A 25706-nucleotide genomic window follows, 5' to 3' on the forward strand; every position below is an offset into this window, starting at 1 on the left:
AGCAGATAAAACAGACTCCTTCCCTGGTAGAGATGAAAAATACTTAGGTATATATTATGTGTAAGACAAAGCTGATAATGTGGTTATAGTGTATCAGAGTCCAGGATAGGTTGTGGTTTCTTAATTGAGGGGCTAGGGACTGCCTCACTGAGAAGGTGACATTTGAACAAAGATCTGAAGGAGGATTGAGGCATGCAGGTGTATGGAGGGGAAGTGATTCCAGGCAGAGGATACAAAAAGTATAGAAGTCTCAAGTCAGATCATGCCTCATATGCTTGAGAGAATAACAAAAAGAGGTGGCAAGTGTCACTTTAGCTTTCCCTCTTGAATAGTCCACCACAGAAAACCTCCTGCCAATAGATTAAGTACTGTAGTATTTTTAAAGATAGAAGAAGGAAAAGGTAGTTGTGAAGACCTAGTTTTTTGGTTTTTTTTTAAGAGAGAGAGTCATGTTTTGTTGCCCAGGCTGGAGTGGTGGGATCATAGCTTACTGCAACCTCAAACTCCAGGGCTCAAGCGATCCTCAGCCTCAGCTTCCTGAGTAGGTAGGACTACAGGTGCACACCACCACACCTGGCTAATTAAAAAAAATTTTTTTAGTGATAAGGTCTTGCCATGTTGCCCAAGCTGGTCTTGAACTTTTGACCTCAAGTGATCATCCCTCCTCAGCCTCCTAAGTAGCTGGGATTATAGGTGCAAACCACTGCAGCTGGCCTCTCCCACAGTTTTTAATCCTAGTGCTCAGCACTGTCTTGAGCCTTGCCAATGGAACTTACTAATAAAACAACTCTGTGCCAAGGCTGAGACCCAAATCTTAAGCCAAGTAAGAGGCAGAAGAGAAAGTATGGCTGAATCAGAGAAGAGACCATATAAGGTTCTGTTTCACAAATATAACCACTTGAGACAGTCACCTAGCTCCCTTTCCCTGCTCTCCTCTCATCTGCTGAATCAGAATGTCAGGTTTATAAGGTCCTCAAGAATTTTTTTTTTTTTAAAGACCAGGTCTCGCTCTGTCACCCAAGCTGGAGTGCAGTGGCATGCTCTTGGCTCACTGCAACCTCCATCTCCAGGGTTCAAGCAATTTTCCTGCCTCCACCTCCCAAGTAGCTGGGATTACAGGCACATGCCACCTTGCCCGGCTAATTTTTGTATTTTTAGTAGAGACAAGGTTTCACCATGTTGCCCAGCTGGTCTTGAACTGCTGACCTCAGGATCCACCCACCTCAGCCTCCTAAAGTGTAGGGTGGATTATAGGGGAAAGTTACCGTGCCTGGACAGAAATTTTTTTACTCATTGAAGATTGAGCAGCTTTTGTGTCCAAAATGATGCCTGGTTCCAGAAGCATCTGTCTGCATTACTGAGTACTTTGGGAAAGGGTTTTAAAGAAAACAACTAAGATGCTCAATTTGCCATGTGAAGCTCATTGTCTGGTAGGAGAGACAAACAGTACAATTTATATGCGTTGTAAATGTCTGCATATAAACTGCACAAGAATCTCAAATGAGACATTTGAACTGGTTCTTGAAGAATGAGTAGAAGTTTGCCAAGCAAGAAGAGGAGGAAAGGCATTCTATACAGCACAGGAAATAGCATAAGGAAAGATACAGAGATAAAAAATATTTGTGATATGCAAAATTGACTCATACATACTTTTTCTTCCTCTTAAAGGCATTACAGTACTTACGTAAACTGTGCAACCATCCAGCATTAGTCTTAACTCCTCAACATCCAGAATTCAAGACCACTACCGAAAAACTGGCAGTTCAGAATTCTTCTCTACATGATATTCAGCATGCCCCTAAGCTCTCAGCTTTGAAACAAGTATGTATGTCTTTTAAGTGCCAAATGTGTGTTGCACCCCAGGAATATAAATTCTTGATAAATTTGCTTTTCTTAAAGATTACTACTGTGTTTACCATTTATTTTTAAATTTGCTTAAATTTTTGATACAGCTTTTTATAAAAATGTGGTTAAAATATATACAGCACAAAATATGCCATTTAAACAATTTTAAGTGTGTAAATCTGAGGCATTATATTTACAATGTTATATAACCATCACCATTATCTTATTTCTAAAATGTTTCCACCACCCAAACAGAAACTCTATATTCATCAAGCAATAATTCTTCATTCTCCCTTCCTCTAGCCCCTGGTGATCTCTATTTTCTCTATGAATTTGCCTGTTCTAAATATTTCATTTAAGTGGACTCTTAAAATATTTGTCATTTGCAGTTTGTTCATTAGTCAGTTTTATGGATATACCACATTTCATTCATCCATTTATATGTCAGTGGACACTTGGGTTGTTTTCACCTTTTGGCTATTGTGAATAATGCTGCAGTGAACATTGGCTTACAAGTATCTATCTGAGTTACTCTTTTTAGTTCTTTTGGCTAGAGACTAAGGAGTAGAATAGGTAGGTCATATAGCATTTCTGTGTTTAACATTTTCAGGAACTGCCAAACTTTTTTTCACAATGACTATACCATTTTACACTCTCACCAGCAATGTACCAGGGGCTACATCTTCATATCCTTGCCAACACTTGTTAATTTCTTTTAATTATAGTCATCCTACTAGGTATGAAGTGATAACTCCTTATGGATTTGATTTGCTATTCCCTAAAGACTAATGATGTTGAGCATCTTTTCATGTGCTTATTGGACATTTCCATATCTTCTTTAGAAAAATGTGTAGTCAAGTTCTTTACCCATTTTGATCGGAGTATTTCACCTTGTTGAGTTTGAAAAGTTTTTTTGTTGTTGTTTTTTGTTTTTGAGATGGGGTCTCAGTGTGTTGCCTAGGCTGGTCTTGAACTCCTGGCCTCAAACGATTCTCCCACCTGGGCCTGCCAAAGCCCTGGGACTATAGGCATGAGCTACCACACCCTCCCGAGAAGTTGTTCGTAATTCTGGATATTAAACCCTTATCATCAGACTTATGATTTGCAGATATTTTCTCCCATTCGGGAGGTTATCTTTTTACTTTCTTGATAATGTCTTCCCTGGTTTCTGATGAGAAATCAGGTGTTAATGTTACTGAAGATCCCTTTTACGTCACCATTTGCTTTTTTCTTGCTGCTTTCAAGATTCTCTTTGTCTTTCAACAGTTTATAATGTGTGTTGATGTGGATTTCTTTATTTTACTTGGAGCTGCATACTCTTACCATTTTGCTGATGTCACCCTCTTGGTGTTGCTTTTAAAAATGAATTTTTTAAAATTCTAAGATTTCAAAAGATTAAGAGAAACAATTTCAAGCACCAAAATGTTAGCACTAATGCCATTTAGTTCTAACTACCCTTATAAACGAAGATTTTAGTGTAAAATCTAGACTTAGTAATTGTTTTAGCTTGCGGTCAGTAGTTATTCTGGCCTAAAGCTCATTGAGAACAACTAATGAGTGAAGATTAGGTTAGTGTGGAAAATGTTATCTAATAGTGTATCTGGCATATATATCCAAATATATATCCTTATATCACTAAACGTAAAATGGACTGTGGACTTTCACACTACAAAACTGAAGAATGATTGTTATCTTTAGATATAAGGAATGGTTTTCTTGTTTGACCAAACCTTGGTATAGGTCTTTATATAAAATGTTCATGGTTTTCCTAACATAGCTAGTGTGTTAGGTAAAGCTGTAAGATATACTTAGTCAAGGAATCCTCTAATTAGATCTATTTTCAAATAAAAATTGAATTTCATCCATATTTGAATTATACATAGGCTCTTACAGCTTTTTTTTCCCCCCCAGCAGTTGCTGCTTAAATTGATCTCTTATTTTAGAGTATGCTTCTTGTCACCCTGACACATCTTGAATTAAGATGCTTAGGAAGTCTGCAACTTAAAGAGACCCAGATTTTTTCTGGCTGTCCTCATGGAAGACTTTTCTACTAGCCTTCTTTTCCATTTTCTTGGTTCTTTTCAGCCAGAGTGAAGGTTCTGTCTCAGAAAGGATAAATTTCTTTTTTAAATCTAAGTATGTCTGTGATGAGAAGTGTTACTTGCTTTCTAAAAATCTGTTAATAGAAACATGTTTATCAGCAAGTAGTGCTGAGAGAAGTATCTAATATTGCCAAAGCTAGAATGAAAAATTCCAGGAGGCTGTAATGATGAACTAAAACTGTAGGTGAAATTTAACGGAGATAAGCAGAGTTAGTTTTAAAACACTTAGGTGTATTTTGACTTTGTGAGCAAATATTTTATATGAGGCAAAGTTGAGTTTGATTTGATGGCAAATTCACTATAAGAACGGTGTGAATTAGTTGCCAGTAAAATAAAACTAATAGGATCTTGGCTGGGATTAATGACTATATAATGGCCAAAATGAGGGCATCGTAGTTTCACTGTATTTCATACTAGTCAGAACAAATATTGTGTGTTTTTTTTTTGTTGTTGTTGTTGTTTTGAGACAGAGTCTCGCTCTGTTGCCCAGGCTGGAATGCAGTGGTGCGATCTCGGCTCACTACAAATTCCGCCTCCTGGGTTCACGTCATTCTCCTGCGTCAGCCTCCTGAGTAGCTGGGACTATAGGTGCCTGCCACCACGCCCGGCTGATTTTTTTTTTGTATTTTTAGTAGAGACGGGGTTTCACCGTGTTAGCCAGGATGGTCTTGCTCTCCTGACCTCGTGATCCGCCCGCCTCGGCCTCCCAAAGTGCTGGGATTACAGGTGTGAGCCATCGCACCTGGCCCAAATTTTGAGTTTTATAGTTTTGACCAGTACAAGTGGAAGATCAAAATGGCAAAACATCTAGAAGCCATTTTATATGAGGAATGATTGAAAAAACTGAGGTAATTTAGCCTGTGCTGAAGTTAGGGCAAAATAAAATTGAAATGCTTTCTAGGGAGTCAGCTGACCTCTCAAACACCCATTATTAGATGTCCTTGGTAAATATTTGCTAGAGTCTAGTAATCAACTTTTCAAGGCCCTGAACTAGATCAGTCTCTCAGAGCAGACTCGGGTTATAGATTAGTGAGAATACCAGAGTATCAATTCTGCTGCCAGACAGGAATACTCATGTCAAATGGTATGTCCACATATTCAGTAGGATAGCTGCATCTGGGAAAGATTGCATTAGGAAGAATGTCTGGTAAGTATGGACTTGGAGAAGTCCTAGTTGGATATCCTTAATTTAACTGGTTATCTTTAAGGTTTTGACATTGCTGCCTATGGAACTCAGTAATTGAGTGTGCATGACACAGACATTCTGATAAAATTTCACTCTGGAACTCTTATGGGATCTGTATAGGAAGTTGCACTTATAACACTTTTTTTTCTAATCCTATAGAGAGGGTCTTACTCTGTCACTCAGGCTGGAGTACAGTGGTGTGGTCATAACTCCAACCTCAAACTCTGGACTCAAGCAATCCTTTCACCTCAGCCTGCCAAGTAACTAGGACTACAGGTGTGCACTACCACACCTGGCTAATTTTGTTTTGTTTTTTAGAGATAGGGTCTTCCTATGTTGCCCAGGCTGGTCTGGAACTCCTGGCCTCAAGCAGTCTTCCCACATTGGCATCCCACAATGCTGGGATTATAGGCATGGGCCACTATGCCCAGCCAATATACATTATTTATACTGGGTACCACACAGTCACGTCTCTCCTGAGACACCTTAGATAGGACTTTTTAAAAGAAACAGCTTGAATAGTAATTTGTTCGCAGATTTAAGGGCAAGATGTAGGGATAATTACATCGATCAGACTTATTTATTTGGAGGAATGCCTCCCCTGTATACCATATACTACTATATAATAAAAATCTCAAACTTTAAGGGCTGTGAGGTAGAAGAGTGAGAACATGTATTCTTCCTCAAGCATTGAATTGTGACAATAGATGTGAAATGTTGTCTACCAGGGAAGATTATTAGAGATTCAGTGCCCAAAGTTTTTATTGGGGGCTGGTCACATATACTCCCTTTGCCTAGCATGGATCAAAATTCCAGACCCTCAGAAGGCAGGTTTCAGCCTAAATCGTATTATTTGCACAATAGTTTAGGCACAGTAAACTATCATTACCAGTTAGGGACTGATGGGAAGACTCCCGAAATCCAAGTTCCAAACTTCAACCATACAAAGAGGACTTTCTGAGGAAAACAATGTCCTTCTCTGTACAACACCCTAAGTGTTTTACATTGAATTTGGAGTTTGCCTGGATGGCGTTTTGGTTATCTTTCCTATCAGAGCTTTTGTTTTTTTGAGTAGCTTCTGTTAGTAGAAAGGAGAAAGCATCCTGCATGAAGATCTTAGATTGGCCCGGTGAAGTGGCTCATGCCTGTAATCCCAGCACTTTGGGAGGCCGAGGCAGATCACCTAAGGTCAGGAGTTCGAAACCAACGTGGCCAACATAGCGAAACCCCATCTCTACTAAAATTACAAAAATTTGCTGGGTGTGATGGTGGGCATCTGTAATCCCAACTACTCTGGTGGCTGAAGCAGAATATCTTGAACCCAGGAGTTGGAGGTTGCAGTGAGCCAAGATCACGCCACTGCACTCTAGCCTGGGCAATACAGGGAGACTCCATCTCCAATAAAAAAAAAAATCTTAGATTTTGTTTTTGCAACCTCCGCCTTCGGGGTTCCAGCAATTCTCCTGTCTCAGCCTCCCAAGTAGCTGGGACTATAGGTGTATGCCACTACACCTGGCTGTTTTGTATTTTTGGTAGAGACAGGATTTCGCCATGTTGGCCCGGTTGGTCTCGAACTCTTGACCTCAAGTGATTTGCCTGCCTTGGCCTCCCAAAGTGCTGGGATTACAGGTGTGTAAGCCGCCACCACTGGCCCAGCCAGCTCTTAGATTTTGAACAGAGTTCAGTAATACCTGAAATACTATGGTTGAAGAATAGTACTATTGGGTATATGGTTTGTCAAATTGATCTAAACATGATTCTCTTGGATTTTATTCAATCATTTATTTATTGTACTTGCTGTGTGCAAGACACCGAACCACTTTAGGAATAAGTATAAATGATCTATAGCAAAGTGTGGTTTCTGCCATTAAAGATCTTGGTCTACAGATAGAGTAATAAGCTCTCTTGAAAAGAATCCAAATCTAGCTAAATGCTTCTTTTCTATAATTTTTTCTACCAAATGTTGCTACTCTGTTGTTTTCTTCATACATTATTGAATAACCCTTTATGAACCAGTTTGCCTGTGGCATCTTCTTTGTCATTACTTTCAATAAACATTTATTGAGGCTTCAGCCTCAAGGATTGAGGAAAAGGAAGGTAGGTTTGTTATTAGATAAACTTCTGGGCCGGGCGTGGTGGCTCATACCTATAATCCTTGCACTTTGGGAGGCCAAAGCAGGAGGGTCACTTGAGCTCAGGAGTTCAAGACTAGCCTGAGCAACATAGTGAGACCTTGAGTCTATAAAAAAAAAATTAAATGAAAACTTCTGAAGAGGTGATCAGGGAACTCTAAGCCTGAGCACCTCAAAAACTAGTTCAGTGTGCTGCAGGGTGACAGATTGCAGCCCAAAGTGCTAATCTGCTTTCCAGATTTCAGGTACATTTAACCTTTTCTTGCCACAGAGAGAAATGTCATAGTGAGATTGCTTATCTACTTTTATTGAACACTTATGTAGTTGTTTTTTTTTTTCTTCTTCTTCTTCCTAAGTTGCTGTTGGACTGCGGTTTGGGAAATGGCAGTACTTCCGAGAGTGGCACAGAGTCTGTTGTGGCCCAGCACAGGATACTGATCTTCTGTCAGCTGAAAAGCATGCTTGATATAGTAGAGCATGATCTCCTCAAACCTCACTTGCCCTCTGTCACTTACTTGAGATTAGATGGCAGCATACCTCCTGGTCAGAGGCATTCCATTGTTTCCCGGTATGTGGCTTCTAAGACTCTTATTTGTAAATAAATATATTACTACTTACATAGAAGTTTGTCCTGTGAAATATTTTCATTGGCTAAGTATCTGCAAATGTGTTTTTTCAGTTGTTTAATCCACCCCAAATAAACCCTTTTATATATAGAACTACAGAAATATAATCGAATAGATTATTTGTTTAGTATATGAAAAGGTATGACTATAATAGGAAAGCACTCTGAAGAGCATGAAAGAAATTTAAGGCATCAACCAATAGTAGGGATGACTACTTCCCCCTTCCTTACCTTTTTGGGAGGATTAGGGTGAGAGGAACCAAACAAGTGACTTAGATAAAATCTCCATCCTAATTCCTGTTGGTGCACTGAAAACAAGTTGGAATCTGGCCCAACTAGGAAGCAGAACTGGTGAGTGCAGTGTTCACATGTGGTCTGCAGCCTCTACTTTAAAAAATCTCAGTGGTTGCTTTTTTAAAAATGCAGATTCCTAGGTTCTGCTTAGTCCCAAAGCTGCTGACTTCAAGAGCAGGCATTTTTAACAAGCATCCCAGCCGGGTGCACTGACTCACGCCTGTAATCCCAGCACTTTGCGAGGCCGAGGTGGGTGGATTACTTGAGGTCAGGAGTTCAAGACCAGCCTGGCCAACATGGTGAAATCCCATCTCTACCAAAAATACAAAAATTAGCTGGGTGTGGTGGCACATGCTTGTAATCCCAGCTACTCTGGAGGCTGAGGCAGGAGAATGTCTTGAACCCGGGATGCAGAGGTTGCAGTGAGCAGAGATCGGATTGGGCCACTGCACTTCATCTTGAGCAACAGAACAAGACTCTGTCTCAAAAAACAAGCATCCCTAAGAGATCATTAGGCACAATAAAGTTAGAGACCCCAGGAAAGGACTTTGGAGGCCGACAGGCTCAGGTTTGACTGCTGACTCTGCTATTTAAGCAGTGTTCTCTTGGACCTGTTTATCATTCACAGAGCCTCAGTCTAAAATAGGGATATTGGTAATAATACCCTTATAGAGCTATGGTAACAATGAAAATAATGCATATAATGCATATAAAATACAAAGCCTATTGCTTGACTCGTAGTAAGGATAATAAATCGTAGCTTGATAGCTGCATCTTTAATGTTAGTTTGTTCTTTTTCCTAGAAGTTACTAGATATCCTTTGTCAGTGTCTTCTAGGATTAGTATAATAGTAGCAACCCTAACACTCTCACCTTCTCTCTTCCCTGAATGAAAGTCTAGCCTGTTCTCATACTTCTGTCTGTCCCCATACTTTAAAGGTTCATAGTTGGGTTTATCTTAATTATAATTAACATTTAATTATATTTTTGCAAGTTAGTCCTTAACTGATGTTACTAAATTCAGTGCAGTTTGCCTTATTTTGTATTTATGAAATTCCTGACTAGCTTTAGAATGCTCTCTTTTGCTAAAAACGTTATACATGTTGGGAGGATATTTTTCTCAGATGATCACATAAGTATCCCTATTGTGGATTTTTAAAGCAGCATTTTCATTTGTGCTCTTTAATTTTTATTTAACAGTTTCTGTTATAGGACTTAGGAATGGACTAATTTTGTTTTTGTTATCTATACCTTTAGGTTTAATAATGACCCATCTATAGACGTTCTGTTACTTACCACTCACGTTGGTGGCCTGGGACTTAATTTGACAGGCGCCGACACGGTAGTCTTTGTGGAGCATGACTGGAATCCTATGCGAGATCTACAAGCCATGGACCGGGCCCATCGCATTGGGCAGGTAAAAGTCAATTTTACCTCACAGATGTTAACCTGTGCATGAAAATATACTCCCCCCAAAAGATGGGAAACCTTGGTTTAGTTCTTGCTCTGGTGTTAACATACATGTGTTATGATCTTGGACAGATCACTTAACTTTTCTGTGGTATCACTTCCTCATGCATTAAATGAGTGCTAGCACTAAGAAAACCTGGATCACTGTTCATCCCTAATATTCTGTGATTGCTGCACACATTTTGAGCTCATGTGGCCAGACAAAAATCCAACCCTAATTAGGTAGTAGAAAATAGTACAAGTCTAAAGACACTCTGACTTGTTGGAACCTCAAAGCTTAATATGTGTTACCGTTGTTTAACTGTTTTTCTTATCCAGAAACGTGTGGTTAACGTATACCGATTGATAACCAGAGGAACATTGGAAGAAAAAATAATGGGGTTGCAGAAATTCAAGATGAACATAGCGAATACCGTTATTAGCCAAGAGAATTCTAGTTTGCAGAGCATGGGGACTGATCAGCTTCTTGATCTGTTTACTCTTGATAAGGTAAAGAAACAACTTGTTGTATCTTTAATGAGTCACAAGCTTCCTGTGACTGCTAAGTTGAAAGTATTAAAGGAGCAGCAAAATGCATTCACTTTAGTATCCATGAGATCACCACTGGAGGGAATTTTTGGTGCCCAGATAAACTCTGCAGCATACTAGGGAATGTGTGAAGTTTTGATTTTTTTTTTTTCATTGATGTCTTCAATGTCTTGCCTCAGTTTCTTTCCTTAGTCCTTTTCTGCTAAAGCACAGCTTATCACTGGAGTCAGTAAGACTAATGGATGAGAGTTCTTGGCCCTGCCTCCTGTTAACCTTAGGCAGATTATCTCTCTGAGCTTCTATAACTATTTTACTACATGGTTGTGAGGTAAGATAATATATGTAAGCAGTCAGAAAGGATATCTAGTGGAGATTCTCAATAAATAATAGCCATTATTATTGCAGATGATGGAACTAATACATCAGATAACAATCTATGTTAAAGATAACAATCTATGTTAAAGGATGCACAACTTGGAAATATTAGTGAGTCTAATATTGTAAAACCAATATAGTTGGATTTAAAGTCCTACATAGGTTCAGAAAATCCACTGCATACTTAGTATAAAATTATGGTGTGAAATAGCCTTATATGATGAAATTAAAACTAGCTGTAATAACAGAAGTGTACTTTCAAGTAAGAGAAAATCGTTCTGCCATATTATGTATATGTTAAACCACATTTGAAATATGTCTAGTTTGGGGTGCTACATTTTAAATGGTAACAAATTAGGTCCCCGGTGGCCAGAATGGAGGCAGGTTCTTCAATCATGTCATATTGAAAGTCAAGATAAAGTTGAAAGAATGAGACATGTTTAACATAGAAAAAAGAAGGCTCAAAGAAACATGCATAGCTGTCTTCAAATAGCTTTTATTCTGTTTGAAGGAATATTCTTATGGGTGACTTTCAGTGAGTAGAACTGGGCTCAGAGGGATGTTTTAGGGAAATGGCCTATTGCCATAAAAGGCACTATTTAGACAATTGGCAGAATTTGAAAACAGACTATATATTAGAACATTTTAATATCAGTGTTAGGTTTCCTTAATCTGATCTTTATATGGTTATGTAAGAGAATATTCTTGTTCTTAGGAATATATGCCAGTTCCTCTCAAAGGATAAAAGGACATGATGTCTACAACTTTCTCTCAAATTGTTAAGGGAAAAACCTGATATCTAACTATATTTCTGACATCCATATATACATACACATATATAAATGGGGAGAGAGATTGATAAAGCAAATAAGTTCTTTGATATGTTCTTATAATTCTTCCATAATTTTGAAGTTCTTTCCAAATAAGAAACTGACAAATAAATATGTTTGGAGATCATTAATTTCCCCATCACTTAAAGTACTCAATTCTGTTGAATAATTGTAGTATTAGAAACAAGTGTGATTTTAAAGAAAAATACAATTTGTGAAGTTAACCTCTCTTTATTTTTTTTGCCAATTTTTCTTAAGGATGGCAAAGCAGAAAAAGCTGACACCTCTACTTCTGGGAAAGCAAGTATGAAATCAATTCTTGAAAACCTGAGTGATCTTTGGGATCAAGAGCAGTATGATTCAGAGTACAGCCTGGAAAATTTTATGCATTCTCTCAAGTAACTATCAAATATTGTAAATGCAATTGCTGCTAGTTCAGTTACATTTCTGCTGATATTCAGCAAATTTCTAAGTTTATGGTGAACTTTTAACTCAATGTGTAAATAGATCTGGAGAATATTCAGCATAATGCTGGCTCTTGTTTCACTGGGGGAAACAAGTTATTCTCAAATATTTGCACTGTATTAAATTTAAATGTTAATGTGAAATGGTTTAAATTTTACATGCTGAAAAGCTGCAGAGCAGAGGAACCAAACCAGGTTTATTTGTGCTACCAGGAGGTGTTCTTACTGGGAACAGGCCTCCTATCTTTAGTCACATTGTACAGGATGATATCCATGAGTACTTTAGTGTTTGTGTATGTTTTTTCTTTTAAATAGAACTTGTTTTTATAATTGATTTAAAATAGGGCTTTTTTTCTATAAAAGCCTTAATGAGCCATAATTTTAAGAATATAAGAATAATGACTATGATATTGGTCAGTCTTAGAACATAAAAATGTCAGACAATGAATTTAATCGGGCCCTTGGTGGAAACATTTATATATTTAATGCAGATGCATAGTGTTTTTCAAATCTTTAACATCATTTTTTCAACTTTTAAGATATAATATCAACTATCCTAAATACAGGTAATGGTATATTTAAGGCTACCATAACATCCTATTTAGAGGGTGGTTTTTTTTAATTTATCTAATGGCTACAGTATAGCCAGATTCAAATAACATATGTACTCAATAGGTTTCAATCATATAAATAATATATTTTTTGTAACTATGAACATATACAGTTTTCCAGAAGTAGATTTTACACTGTTTAGAATTCCAACACCTATGGTGGAAAGACTGTTTATTGTAGTAATGCATGGCTGAAGCATAAAAGGGAGAGATAATTTCTTTATATACACAAACATACATGAATATGCATATCTATATGCATAGATGTACCTATCCTGCACCTACAAAGGTGCCTGACATTGGCACTAAAATCATGTAGTTATACTGGGCAGCAATAATAATTGGGCATGAGGCTGATTACTCAATGGTGAGGGTAGGTATATGTAGATAGATGTGCATGTATGTGTTTGTATATATAATTTTATAAGTTTCACACATAAATTAATAAATACATGCCTGTGTGCATACATATGTATGGGATATATTTGTATATATATGTACAGATAATAAACATCCCCAAGGTTTGTGGCTGGCCATACACATAGGCATCAGTTTAACAACCATCAGACCTCAGCTGTACAATAACAGGTGTTTTGTTTAATTAAAATTATACTGTTCTGCAGCATTTAGACATTTGTCACATTTCATTAGCTTTGACAACCATACTGTAACATTAAACCTAGCATTCCACAAGAGAATAAATATAAGATTGAAACTGTAAAATATATGCAACTGTGTGTTATTTGTAGGAAACGGTCACTAGAAAGAACAAAAGATTATTCAGGTGTACAAGTTTTTTTTCATTGTTTAGGATTTTAACTCAAAACTTTATGTAGAAGAACATTTCAGTATATTTGAGTTGAATATTTTTTTATTAACTATTTATTTGCTAGTTCCATAAACCAGCTCTTTAACATAGCTCATAGTAATTGATATTTTCTAAGAATAAGTACAGAGCGATATATATTATTAAAGGGCTATGAAGGAGCAAAAGAAATCACACCACAAAAATTAGTACTTTTTCCCAATTTGAAATATCAGAGCTAGAAGTCAGATATTTAGGCTGTTTAAACCTTCTAAGAGTTTAATCAAAAAGTATGTATTTCTAGAAGGATGACTAGGAAAATGATGTGTGGTTGCTTCTGAATGGGAAACAGGAGTCAGGGCTGACAGGAAAACTTAGAATGGCTGTAACATTTTTAAAATAATCTTTTGAGTTGTGAAATAGTAAATCACACATTCCAACTTTTCCATAGAAAGGAAAACACGTAAACAGGTAAGAACTAAGTATTCTCAATTAAATGACCCAGTCATTGTAGTACATCTTAAGAATAATGAAGAGATGTGGAGAATTGAACTGAGTAATGAATGATATTAAAGAACTGTCAATTTTATGGATGTGATGATTTGGTAGTTGTTTTTTTCAATGTATGGGTGTGGGAAATAAAACAAGCCTGATTGATAGAATGTTAACTATTTTAAACTGGGAATTGGGTTCATAGATATCCATTGTACTATTTCCCTTGGTTTTTGTGTGTTTATGATAGGAAATAGCAAACTTAAAAATATAGATTCAGAGATTATTAGGCTTATTATTTGGGTTTCTTGTAGGAAAATCTTAACATTTGGGGGCCTGGGTATAATTTTTGTTTCATATATACACTCATATATATGCTTATTGTATATGCTTATTTATTCTAGAAACATTTCTCCAAAAAATATTCTAGTGAAAGGGTAAAAGTCTTTGATGTTGGGACTGATTGAACTGGTATAGCATTATTCCTTCTGGATGATTTATATAAACTTATTCAAAAGTAAATATTCCTCTGAAGCTATTTGAGAATGTGATCACTTAGAGACAAAAGTGGAACTCGAACATAATAGAAATTATAGAAAAGTAACAAGCACTCCATCACACATATGTTCTAAATATTTAATCCTAATAGGATCTTCTACCTCCTACAGACCTCCCATGCTGGCACCAGTGGAGTCTAAAGTGAAATTGGGCTGGGCACGGTGGCTTATGCCTATGGGAGGCCAAGGCAGGAGGATCACTTGAGCCCAGGAGTTCAAGACCAACCTGGGCAACATAGCGAGATCCTGTCTCTACAAAAAATAAAAAAAATAGCCAGGCACAGTGGCATGCTTTTCTAGTCCCAGCTACTCAGGAAGCTAGCCGAGTTTGAGGTCGCAGTGAGCTACAACTTCACCACTGTGCTCTAGCTGGGTGACAGGGCAAGACCCTGTCTCAAAAATAATAATGTGAAATTGATAGCAGGTACACTTGTTGTCAGATGCCAGAGGACTTAAGATGAATCAATAAAACAAAAACTTGAGTTATATCAATTAATAGAAAATGTTTCCTATTTATACACAGCATTTTCTTTCTTTTTTTTTTTTTTTTTTTTTGTGATGGCGTTTCTTGTCGCCCAGGCTGGAGTGCAGTGGTGCCATCTTGGCTCACTGCAACTTCTGCCTCCAGGGTTGAAGCCATTCTCCTGCCCCAGCCCTCCCAAGTAGCTGGGACTACAGGTGCCCGCCACCACGCCCAACTGATTTTTGTATTTTTAGTAGAGATGGGGTTTCGCCATGTTGCCCAGGCTGGTCTTGAACTCCTGACCTCAGGTGATCCACCCGCCTTGGCCTCCCAAACTGTTGGGATTACAGGCATGAGCCACCATGCCCGGCCTATACACAGCACTTTCAACCACCATCTGTAAGGAGATACAAAGTGCCTCCTGCTTCAAGAGAGGGTTCCTATGAGTCTATAATAAATTCACTAAAACCAGTGAAGTTCTGTTAAATATAGGGGCTGAGATCCTAATTTCCATGTAGAGACAAGAGAATTAGTCCCCTCCATAAATCTGCAAAGAGATCACGTATTCAAGTAGGAATAGATCCGGGAGCACACACACACAGTTATCTATATGAAATCAGAATCCCCGGCCTTTACGACGGGTTTAAGTGTAATGTCTGGGTTTATGCTAAGTGTTTTATACTGTAAGAACCACAAGTCAAGAAAATAAAATCAATCCTGGCACCCCAGCAGAAACAAATACAAAAACTGCCCTTTAGGGAGAGTTTCTAATAGGGTCCTATAGGATTATCATAGAAGGAAATATTAAGCCTACATACATACCATCTACAGGAGGAAAAGTCAGCAGATACAAGTAGAATTAATTCTTTAAGAAGTGCAAATAAATCATAAAACAGGAAAATACTATGAAAGATTAGACATTTGAAAACCAATAAATGAGAAATAGTTCTGAATGCATTTTACACACAGTTGAAGAGAGAATTTGTGAACTGGAATGTTGAACAAGAGAATCTTGTTAGGAGGTCCAGAAGGAAAGGGAGATCATGGGAACAGAGACAAGTCACTCTTAGGACTATTTTTTATATGCCCCTGCATCTAATCCATCAGCAGTTTCTACCATCTCTAGCTACAAAATATATTTCAAATGTCTTCACCTGTCTTCATCTCCACTGCTACCACCGTAGTTCTGTGATACCCTAACGTGTTAACCTGATTGACTCTCTCTTAGCCTGACGATTCCATTTGGCTCCTTCATTTGCTAAACACATTAAGGGCTCCTTACCCACCCGCTTCCTCAAGGACTTAACTTGTGCAAGCTGACTCCCAGCACATCAAAGAGTGCAGTTAACTGATAAGTTAACAGTAGTGGCAAGCTATGTCCACAGTTCCCAGGAATTCGCTCTGGTGATAGTACTCTAAAGCTCCCGTGTTTGTGTCTGGCAGATAACACCCAGAGCCCCCACACCTACCACCTTGTGATGAATTTAAAGCCCCTGCACTTGGAACTGTTTGTTTTCCTGTAACCATTTGTCTTTTTAACTTTTTTACCTGTTTTACTTCTGTAAGATTGCTACATCTAGGGTCTACCTCCCCTCTCTAAGCCAGAGTATGAAGGAAAATCTAGCACCTTCTTCAAGGCTGAGAGAATTTTGAGCACTAGCTATCTCTGGGTCATTGGCTAATAAAGGACTCCTGAATTGGTCTCAAAGTGTGGCGTTTCTCTGTAACTTGCTTGGTTACAACAGTTCCCACCACCACCTTGCCTCTCCTAGACTACTATTGTCTTAATGGTCTTCCTACTTGCCGAATCCTCCAGTGTCGTCTTGTCATCCTCAGACCAAAACAGAATTCCTTACTATCAGCCCTACAAGTTGTGGCCCTTGCCCATCCCTCTGACTTTGTCTCCTGTCATATCCAACTATGTTTACCTCCAATCAAGTCAGTATGCCCTGCTTGCTATGCCTCAACATAAAACTACATGTGTTTCCATCTTAGTTTTGATTCTCATACAGCTGGGTAAATGGTATGTATCATGGGGGAGATGGGGAAGACTGAAAAGGGAGTAAATTGCAGGTGGGTGGAGGTGGAAAGTAGGAAGTCAAGAATTCTGTTTTTTTCATGTTAAATTTGAGGTGCCTGTTAGATGTATCAAAGTAAGGATACAGAGTAGGCAGGCAGATACAGGAGTCTGGAACTCAAAGGAAAGGTCAAGACTGGAGAGAGAAATTTAGAAGACAGTATTTTAAGGTATGGGTCTGCATGAGAGCTCCTGGGGTTTACTTATATAATGGAATCCTATAGAGCAGTAAGAAGTCAATGAGTAATAAAACATTGTTGAATCTCCAAACAGCAGTGAGTTTTTAAAAAGTATACTTTGAGTCCATTTAGATGAAGATCAAAAACAAAATATTGTTTATGGCTATATAAAAACACAGTCACACATTTGGTTATTTCACATTTTAAGAATAAAAATTGTCAGTCATATTAACATTTACTGATTGTTTCCTACTATGTACTAAACACACTGGGAGAAACTCAAAGACCAGTGAGGAAGGAGGATACCGCAGCCAACAGTTGGCATTGTTACATTAGTTTTAGAAAAGTAGCCTTCAGGCAAAAAGTATTACTTGGAGTAAAGAGGGTATTTCCTAAAGATATTCAGGCCCAGACGTAGTGGCTCACACCTGTAATCCCAGCACTTTGGGAGGCCGAGGCCGGCAGAACACCTGAGGTCAGGAGTTTGAGAACGGCCTGGCCAACATTACAAAACCCCGTCTCTACTAAAAATACAAAAAAAAAAAAAATTAGCTGGGCATGGTGCTGCAAACCTGTAGTCCCCGGACACTTGAGAGGCTGAGACAGGAGAATCGCTTGAACCTGGAAGGCGGAGGCTGCAGTAAGCCAAGATCGCGCCACTGCACTCCAGCCCGGGTTACCGAGTGAGACTCAGTCTCAGAAACAACAATAACAAAAAAATACATCCAAAAAAAAAAAAAAAAAGATTCGGTTAACCAGGAGAATAAAGCAATCCTAAGTTGATACGCACTTCAAAAACATGAAGCAAACATGGACAAAACCACAAAAAGAAATGGACAAGTCCAAGGTCATAGTGGGATTTTAACACACCTCTCTCAATAAAACAAGAAGAAAACATGCAATAAGATAGAGACAATTTTAGTACAGTGAACAAGTGTGATTTGACTCATATGTATACTCACATATATAGGTGTGTGTATGTGTGTGTGTGTGTGTATAGAGACAGAAAGAGATATTTTTTTTGTTTTTGAGATGGAGTTTCGCTCTTGTTGCCCAGGCTGGAGTGCAGTGGTGCAATCTTGGCTCACTACTACCTCCACCTCCTGGGTTTAAGTGATTCTTCTGCCTCAGCCTCCCAAGTAGCTGGGATTACAAGAATGCACCACCATGCCTGGCTAATTTTTTGTATTTAGTAGAGATGGGGTTTCACCGTATTGGTCAGTCTGGTCTTGAACTCCTGACCTCAGGTGATCCACTCGCCTCAGCCTCCCAAAGTGCTGGGATTATAGGTGTGAGCCATTGCGCCCAGTTGAAAGAAACTTGACAACTTCAGAATACAATCTACATTCTTTGGAAGCTCATGTGGAACAAGGACCCAAAGTGACCATTATGCTGAGCCATAACTTCTGGCAGATTTCAAGAAATTGAAATCATACATACTGTCCTCTTTCTCTGCTCCTATTCAACAATATACCTTAGATCCTAGCCAGTGTGGTAACACAGTAAAAATAGGAAGACAATACAGATGAGAAAGAAAGCAAGCTTGCTTTATTCACAAACAACATGAGTGGGTGGAAAATCCCAAGAATCTACCAAAAAAAAGCTACTAGAATTAAGTGATTTAGCAAGCAACAAAATCCAGGAAATAGATGAAAGTTTTACAAAATATGTAAAAGGTCTGCTGAAAACTATACAACAGATAAATCAAAAAGGCCTTCAAAAATAGATGTACCATGTTCATGGAACACTTAGAAGTGGTTAAGGTAATTTTATTTTTTTTACTTCAATTAAAAAAGAGATTGAAAAAACTGCTAACAAAAAGCTGGGATAGCTCAAAGAATTCCTAACAAAATTATTAAAGAGGGGCATTGTATAATAAAGGGACCAATTCTCCATGAAAATAACAATTTTTAATGTGTACACACATTTTAATGTGTAACAACAGCATCCAAATATGTGAGGTAAAAACGGATAGAACTGCAAGGAGAAATAAATCTGCTATAATAGTTAGAGGCTTCACACATTTCTCTCAATAAATGACAGATCTAACAGGCAGAAAATCCTAAGGATTTTCTGAACAATAGTCAACAGAAGAGTAAACATACTTCTCAAGCTGACATGGAGCATTGACCAAAGTAGACCATATTCTGGGCCATCACACCTCAACAAACTTAAGTACGCTCTTAGACACAATGGGATTAAACTACAAATCAATTAACAGAAAGATAGCCAGATAATCTCCAAATATTTGGGAGTTTAACACGTGGGTCAAAGAAAAAATCTCAAGAGAAATTAAAAATATTTTGAAGACAGTGAAAATACAACTTGATAGGATGTGGTAAAAGCACTTGAGAGAAATTTATAGCATTGAATGCAGTTAGTAATGAAGAAAGATCTAAAATCTAAGCTTTCACTTTAGGAAATTAGAGAAAGAAGAGTAATATAAAACTAATGCAAACAGGAGAAAAATAAAAATTAGAGCACAAAAAATCATTGAAAATAGGAAAGAGAAAAATCAATAAACAATAAATCTCTGACCAGGCTAACAAAGAAAAAAGAGAGAAGACATTGCTCATATCAGAGAGGCCATCCCTATTGAGCACACGGGCATTAAAAAGATAATAAAGGGGCCGGGCGCTGTGGCTCAAGCCTGTAATCCCAGCACTTTGGGAGGCCGAGACAGGCGGATCACGAGGTCAGGAGATCGAGACCATCCCGGCTAACCCGGTGAAACCCCGTCTCTACTGAAAAATACAAAAAAAAAAAAAAAAAACAAAAAATAGCCAGGCGAGGTGGCGAGCGCCTGTAGTCCCAGCTACTCAGGAGGCTGAGGCAGGAGAATGGCATAAATCCGGGAGGCGGAGCCTGCAGTGAGCTGAGATCCGCCACTGCACTCCTCCAGCCTGGGCGACAGAGCGAGACTCTGTCTCAAAAAAAAAAAAAAAAAAAAAAAGATAATAAAGGAATATGATTAACAACTCTCTGCCCACAAACTTCATAACAGATGAAACGGATCAGTTCCTTGAAAGGCACAATCTACTAAAATCCACACAAGGAGAAATAGATAATCTGAATAGGCCCATATCTACTAAAGAAATTGAATCAATAGTTTTCTGAAACAGAAGACTCCAGACTGAGATGTTTTTACTTATGAATTCTACCAAGTATCTAAAGAAGAAATGATATCAATTCTCTATAGTGTCTTCCAGAAGGTAGACGCCAAAGGAATTCTTCCCCTGCTCATTGTATGAGGACAGCAATACAGAAGCATCTCCCTCACCACCAATCCACGGTTGCTGTTTCCTTCTTTTTTTTTTTTTTTTCCTGAGACAGAGTCTCACTCTGTCGCCCAGGCTGGAGTGCAGTGGCACAATCTTGGCTCACTGCAACCTCCACCTCCCGGGTTCAAGTGTTTCTGCTGCCTCGGCCCCCCAAGTACCTGGGATTACAGGTGTGCACCCACCATGCCTGGCTAATTTTTGTATTTTGTAATTTTGTATTTTTAATTTTTGAAGTGACAGGGTTTCACCATGTCGGCCAGGCTAGTCTTGAACTCCTGACCTCAGGTGACCCACCTGCCTTGGTCTCCCAAAGTACTGGGTTTACAGGCATGAGCCACCATTCCCGGCCTCCTCTTGTTCAGTTACCTGTGGTAAATTGTGGTGTGAAAGTATTAAATAAAGTTGCAGAAATAAACAATTTGTAAGTTTAAGCATCGTGCTGGGTAACGTCATGAAATCTTTTGCCATTCTGCTCCGTTTCACCTGGGTGTGAATAATCTTGTCTACCCTGTATACATTACCACCCATGGTCACTGATACTGTCTGCTCCTGACATCCAGCCATCAACATCATTACAGCTTGATGATCCAGGATCACCTGAAGCAAATGATCCCCCTGAGGTATTAATATCATCACGTCAAAGTGGCCTAAGGCTACCTCACAATGCCCGCACCATTCACCTCACTTCCCTTCGTTGAATTTTATCATTGCATCATCACAAGAAGGGTGGGTATGGCAAAAAAGATTGAGAGAGAAACCACATTTGCATAACAATTATTCTATTTTATCAGTGGTTGTTGTTAAGCTCTTACTGTGCCTAATTAAACTTTAAACTTTATCATAGGCATGTATATATAGGAGAAAACATAGTATATACAGGCTTCAGTAATATGTGGTTTCAGGCATCCACTGGGGGTTTTGAAACATGTTCACCACCGATAAGGTGGGGGCTATTGTGGACTACTGTACTCTAATATAAAACCAGATAAAGACATTACAAGAAAGATAAACTATGCACCAATATCTCTCATGAACATAAATGCAAAAATCCTTGCTATAGAACTTCTAGAAAATAACATACAAGAAAATCTAGATGACCTAGGATTTAGTGATGACTTTTTAGATACAACACCAAAGATACCATCTGTGAAAGAAAGTAACTATTAAGTGAAAGATGCTAGGCCAGGCACCATGGCTCACGTCTGTAATCCCAGCACTTTGGGAGGCCAAGGCAGTCAGATCACTTGAGGTCAGGAGTTCAAGACCAACCTGGCCAGCATGGCAAAACCCCATCTCTACAAAGTAAAAAATAAAAAATCAGCCAAGCATGGAGGCACATGCCTATAGTCCCAGCTACTCGGGAGGCAGAGGTTGCTGTGAGCCATGATCGTGCCACTGCACTCCAGCCTGGGCGATAGAGCAAGACTCCACCTCAAAAAAAAAAAAAAGAAAGATGCTGTCAATAGAATGAGAAGACAAGCCACAAACAGAAAACTATCTGTAAAACACATACAGGACTTGTATCCAAATTTTGGAAAAAAAAAAAAAAAAACTCAACTAAAGAAAATTATTAACCCAATTAAAAAATTGGCAATAGCTCTGAACAGACGCCTCACCCAATAAGATACACAGATGGCAAATAAGCATGTGAAAAGATGCTGTATGTCATATATCATTAAAGAATTGCAAATTAAAACCACCAGGTACCACTAAACACCTCTCAGAACAGTGAAAATGCAAAACAATACCAAATGCTGAAAAGGATACAGAGCGACCGGAACCCGTTGCTGGTGGAAATGCAAAATGGTACAACCGCTTCAGAAGAGTTTGGCAGTTTCTTACAAAGCAATACAAGGTCTTACTGTACAGTCAAGCACTCATACTTATATTTACCCAAATGAATTGAAAACTTATGTCCACACAAAATCCTGCACATGGATATTTATTTTGTCAGAACAGAAGAAACACACAAAATCCTGCACATGGATATTTGTCAGAGCAGAAGAACTTGAGCACATGGCTATTTATAGCAGCTTTATTCATAATTGCACCCAACAGGAAGCAACCAAGATGTCCTTCAGTAGGTAAATGGATTTTTTAAAAAGGTACATTCATATAATGAAATATTATACAGTGATTAAAAAGAAATGAGTAATGAATCCAGGAAAACACATGGAGGAACCCGACATGCATCTGCTGCATGAAAGAAGCCAGTTTGAAAAGGCTACATATTGTGTGATTCCAACTACATGACATTTTGGAAAAGGCTGAAACTATAGTGACAGTCAAAAGTCCAGGGGTCCAGAAGAGAGAGAAGGGATGAAGGGCTAGAACACATGGGGTTTTCAGGGCAGTTAAATTCTTCTGTGTGACACTGTATAATGGTGGTTAAATTATGCATTTGTTAAAACACAACAATGTACAGCACAAAGAGTGAACCCTAATGTAAACTGTGGATGTTAATAATAACGTATCCATATGAAACAATTGCTGATTCTTAAAAATGTACCACATTTTAGCTGTTACTTTTCCAAGCACAGCTACATTAAAAAAAAAAAAAAAAAAAAAAAAAAAGACCACACTAATGGAAGAAGATGTTAATAATAGGAGAAACTGGGGGAAGGATGTTGAGAGGCTCTGGGGGAACTCTGTACTATCTGATAATTTTCTGTACCATTTGAGCAATTTTAAATTGCTCTGTAAAGCAACTTAAGAATAGCCGTAAAGCACCCCTCAGCAAATGTAAAAGAGCAGAAATTTTAACAAACTGTCTCTCAGACCGCAGTGCAATCAAACTAAAACTCAGGATTAAGAAACTCACTCAAAACCACTCAACTACATGGAAACTGAACAACCTGCTCCCGAATGACTACTGGGTACATAACGAAATGAAGGCAAAAATAAAGATGTTCTTTGAAACCAATGACAACAAAGACACAACATACCAGAATCTCTGGGACACATTTAAAGCAGTGTGTAGAGGGAAATTTACAGCACTAAGTGCCCACAAGAGAAAGCAGGAAAGATCTAAAATTGACACCCTAACATCACAAAAGAACTAGAGAAGCAAGAGCAAACACATTCAAAAGCTAGCAGAAGGCAAGAAATAACGAAGATCAGAGCAGAACTGAAGGAGACAGAGACACAAAAAACCCTTCAAAAAATCAATGAATCCAGGAGCGGGTTTTTTGAAAAGATCAACAAAATTGCTAGACTGCTAGCAAGACTAATAAAGAAGAGAGAAGAACCAAATAGACACAATAAAAAATGATAAAGGGGACATCACCACCGACCCCACAGAAATACATACTACCATCAGAGAATACTATAAACACCTCTACGCAAATAAGCTAGAAAATTTAGAAGAAATGGATAAATTCCTAGACACATACACCCTCCCAAGATTAACCAGGAAGAAGTTGAATCCCTGAATAGATAATAAGAGTCTCTGAAATTGAGGCAATAATTAATAGCCTACCAACCAAAAAAAGTCCAGGACCAGATGGATTCACAGCCGAATTCTACCAGAGGTACGAGGAGGAGCTGGTACCATTCCTTCTGAAACTATTCCAATCAACAGAAAAAGAGGGAATCCTCCCTAACTCATTTTATGAGTCCAGCATCATTCTGATACCAAAGCCTGGCAGAGACACAACAAAAAAAGAATTTTAGACCTATATCCCTGATGAACATGGATGCAAAAATCCTCAATAAAATACTGGCAAACCAAATCCAGCAGCACATCAAAAAAGCTTATCCACCATGATCAAGTGGGCTTCATCCCTGGGATGCAAGGCTGGTTCAACATACGCAACAATAAACATAATTCAGCATATAAACAGAACCAAAGACAAAAACCACATGATTATCTCAATAGATGCAGAAAAGGCTTTTGACAAAATTCAACAACCTTTCATGCTAAAAACTCTCAATAAACTAGGTATTGATGGGATGTATCTCAAAATAATAAGAGCTATTTATGACAAACCCACAGCCAATATCATACTGAATGGGCAAAAACTGGAAGCTTACCCTTTGAAAACTGGCACAAGACAGGGATGCCCTCTCTCACCACTCCTATTCAACATAGTGTTGGAAGTTCTGGCCAGGGCAATCAGGCAGGAAAAAGAAATAAAGGGTATTCAATTAGGAAAAGAGGAAGTCAAATTGTCCCTGTTTGCAGATGACATGATTGTATATTTAGAAAACCCCATTATCTCAGCCCAAAATCTCCTTAAGCTGATAAGCAACTTCAGTAAAGTCTCAGGATACAAAATCAGTGTGCAAAAATCACAAGCATTCTTATACACCAATAACAGACAAACAGAAAGCCAAATCATGAGTGAACTCCCATTCACAATTGCTTCAAAGAGAATAAAATACCTAGGAATCCATCTTACAAGGGATGTGAAGGAGCTCTTCAAGGAGAACTACAAACCACTGCTCAATGAAATAAAAGAGGACACAAACAAATGGAAGAACATTCCATGCTTATGGATAGGAAGAATCAATATTGTGAAAATGGCCATACTGCCCAAGGTAATTTATAGATTCAATGCCATCCCCGTCAAGCTAACAATGACTTTCCTCACAGAATTGGAAAAAACTACTTTAAAGTTCATGTGGAACCAAAAAAGAGCCTGCATTGCCAAGACAATCCTTAGCCAAAAGAACAAAGCTGGAGGCATCACGCTACCTGACTTCAAACTGTACTACAAGGCTACAGTAACCAAAACAGCATGGTACTGGTACCAAAACAGAGATATAGACCAATGGAACAGAACAGAGCCCTCAGAAATAGTACCACACATCTACAACTATCTGATCTTTGACAAATCTGACAAAAACAAGAAATGGGGAAAGGATTCCCTATTTAATAGATGGTGCTGGGAAAACTGGCTAACCATATGTAGAAAGCTGAAACTGGATCCCTTCCTTACACCTTAAACAAAAATTAATTCAAGATGGATTAAAGACTTAAATGTTAGACCTAAAACCATAAAAACCTTAGAAGAAAACCTAGGCAGTACCATTCAGGACATAGGCATGGGCAAGGACTCCATGTCTAAAACACCAAAAGCAATGGCAACAAAAGCCAAAATTGACAAATGGGATCTAATTAAACTAAAGAGCTTCTGCACAGCAAAAGGCAGTACCATCAGAGTGAAAAGGCAACCTACAGAATGGGAGAAAATTTTTGCCATCTACTCATCTGACAAAGGGCTAATATCCAGACTCTACAAATGGAACTCAAACAAATTTATAAGAAAAAAACCCATCAAAAAGTGGGCAGAGGATATGAACAGACACTTCTCAAAAGAAGACATTTATGCAGCCAACAGACACATGAAAAAATGCTTATTATCACTGGCCATCAGAGAAATGCAAACC

General features: G+C 38.3%; 1 protein-coding gene across 22 annotated transcripts in view; it reads left to right on the forward strand.

Moving 5' to 3' along the window:
- BTAF1 (B-TFIID TATA-box binding protein associated factor 1) overlaps nt 1-13855 on the forward strand; it is a 107041-nt gene extending 93186 nt beyond the window's left edge. For all 22 annotated transcript variants that reach the window (XR_012417946.1, XM_074002188.1, XM_074002195.1 and 19 more), the window contains 5 exons: nt 1669-1821; nt 7622-7833; nt 9441-9600; nt 9972-10142; nt 11645-13855. Coding sequence is in view for 21 of the 22 variants with exons in the window: in XM_074002188.1 (XP_073858289.1) it covers nt 1669-1821; nt 7622-7833; nt 9441-9600; nt 9972-10142; nt 11645-11788 (840 nt within the window). In the remaining variant the exon portion in view is untranslated. The remainder of the gene's footprint in view (nt 1-1668; nt 1822-7621; nt 7834-9440; nt 9601-9971; nt 10143-11644) is intronic.
- The last annotated feature ends 11851 nt before the right edge of the window (nt 13856-25706 follow it).

Source organism: Macaca fascicularis, chromosome 9 (assembly GCF_037993035.2).
Source record: "Macaca fascicularis isolate 582-1 chromosome 9, T2T-MFA8v1.1".
Taxonomy (NCBI): Eukaryota; Metazoa; Chordata; class Mammalia; order Primates; family Cercopithecidae; genus Macaca; species Macaca fascicularis.